The 1,744-nt window shown below is 39.8% G+C and overlaps 1 protein-coding gene across 1 annotated transcript; it reads right to left on the bottom strand.

Annotated features, from left to right (window-relative positions):
• Positions 1–342: 342 nt before the first annotated feature.
• Positions 343–1,290, bottom strand: LOC141547009 (olfactory receptor 4D9-like). Its single transcript, XM_074275280.1, has one exon. It carries the CDS (start codon positions 1,288–1,290, stop codon positions 343–345), a length of 948 nt encoding a protein of 315 aa, XP_074131381.1.
• Positions 1,291–1,744: the final 454 nt, after the last annotated feature.

Raw genomic sequence — 1,744 nt, 5'->3', positions numbered from 1 at the left:
AGAGGTTACATCATTTGCCTTAGGTCACTCAGTGAGCTGGCAGTAGGTTCAGGTCTCCTGGTTCCCAGGCCATTGGCTTTTCTATTTTTAATGTGGAATCTTTAACACAGATATTCTTTGAATTGAGATGCATCTGGTGTGTCTGTGCATGTTCTGTACCTTGTTTTTTTTTTTTTGTTGTTGTTCATGGAATAATCCCAACTTTTTGCCTTCACTGATTACTTAAGTTAACTCCCATCATTATACATAGGATGCAGATATTTGTAAAGATGTACCCCCTGGAATATCTGCCTCATGGTAATAATGGGCATCAATTTCAAGTCAGTTTTTCCCATTTCCCTGTTAACCCAGAGGCAATTTCTTTGCAGAAGTTATAAATCTTCTGTGTAATCTTCTCATGGTTGATTTCATCTCTTGGTTTCTCAGTGTGTAAATCAGGGGATTCAAGAGAGGGGAGATGACAGAGAAGGCGACAGTGATGGCCCAGTCAGAGGGAAGGGTAATAAAAGGTCTAGCATATACATAGATACTGGGCACAAAATGCAATGTGATTACAGTGATGTGGGACGAGCAGGTAGAGATGGCTTTCCTCTTGCCCTCTCCTGTATGAGACCTCAACATCACCATGATGACTGTGTAGGACACAAGGAGTAGAAAGAACAAAAGAGCTGTGAGGAGACCATTGCTGCAGATAATTAGGATCTCCAGAGTAAAGGTATCAGTGTTGGAAAGTTTGAGGAGTTGGGAGATATCACAAAAGAAACTATCAATAATATTGGGCCCAGAGAAGGGGAGTGGGAGCAACAGAGAGATCTGTACACTGGAGTGTATGAAGCCTCCCACCCAGGCAGATGTTATAAGCCGAAAACACTTTCCTTTACTCATGAGGGTCACATAATGAAGGGGCTTTGAGATGGCCAAATAACGATCAAAAGCCATTACCGATAGAGAAAAAGCATCAACCCCACCAAGAAAGTGGAAGAAAAACATCTGTGTAAAGCAGCCATTGAAAGAGATGGTGTTTCTTTCAGCTAAAAGATCGAATAAAACCCTTGGAGCAGTGATGGAGGAGAAGCAGATATCCACAATGGATAGATTTCGGAGCAGGAAGTACATAGGTGTGTGGAGGCGAGACTCACAAGTCACAGTGAGCAAGATAAGGAGATTTCCTAGTAGAGTTGTTATATACACCAGGAGTAATAAGAGAAATAAGATGATGCTTAACTTTGGAGACTCGGTAAGCCTCATAAAAACAAATTCCTTCACCCTCGTCTGATTCCCCAGATCCATTAGCTCATGTTTCTTCTTCCTTGACCATCTTAAGAAAAAAGAATTAAATAAGAAACAACATAGACATTTACTCACCCTCATCCTTCAACTACACCCATCATCTGCTGATTTCATTTCTACTCATATACTATTGAATAAAGCTAGACTAAATCATAAAACAATAGTGAATAGACCCATTACATTTTATCACACAATCTGAACTGGAGTCTCATGAATGTGAAACAATCCTTTTTTAAAACCTCCCTAATTGATTGATTCACTGTCCTACTAACCTTATAACTTTTCCAAACCTTTTAATATCTCCTCAGATCTCTTAGTTCTTCCTTTTTCTACCTTCTCAATTGAGAACCTTGCCCCATGTTTCATTTTTAAAAATGGACACTCCCCAAGATCTCTCTCTTCTTTCTTCTTCCTCATCTGACAGATGCCTCCTTAATTTCTATCTCATATAGTG

Source organism: Sminthopsis crassicaudata, chromosome 6 (assembly GCF_048593235.1).
Source record: "Sminthopsis crassicaudata isolate SCR6 chromosome 6, ASM4859323v1, whole genome shotgun sequence".
NCBI lineage: Eukaryota > Metazoa > Chordata > Mammalia > Dasyuromorphia > Dasyuridae > Sminthopsis > Sminthopsis crassicaudata.
The sequence above is the reverse complement of the archived record's forward strand: the minus strand, read 5'-3'. Positions and strand labels throughout refer to the sequence as shown.

Coding starts and splice junctions, on each gene's coding strand:
- LOC141547009 (XM_074275280.1), bottom strand. CDS start 1,290: ATGGATCTGGGGAATCAGACGAGGGTGAAGGAATTTGTTTTTATGAGG.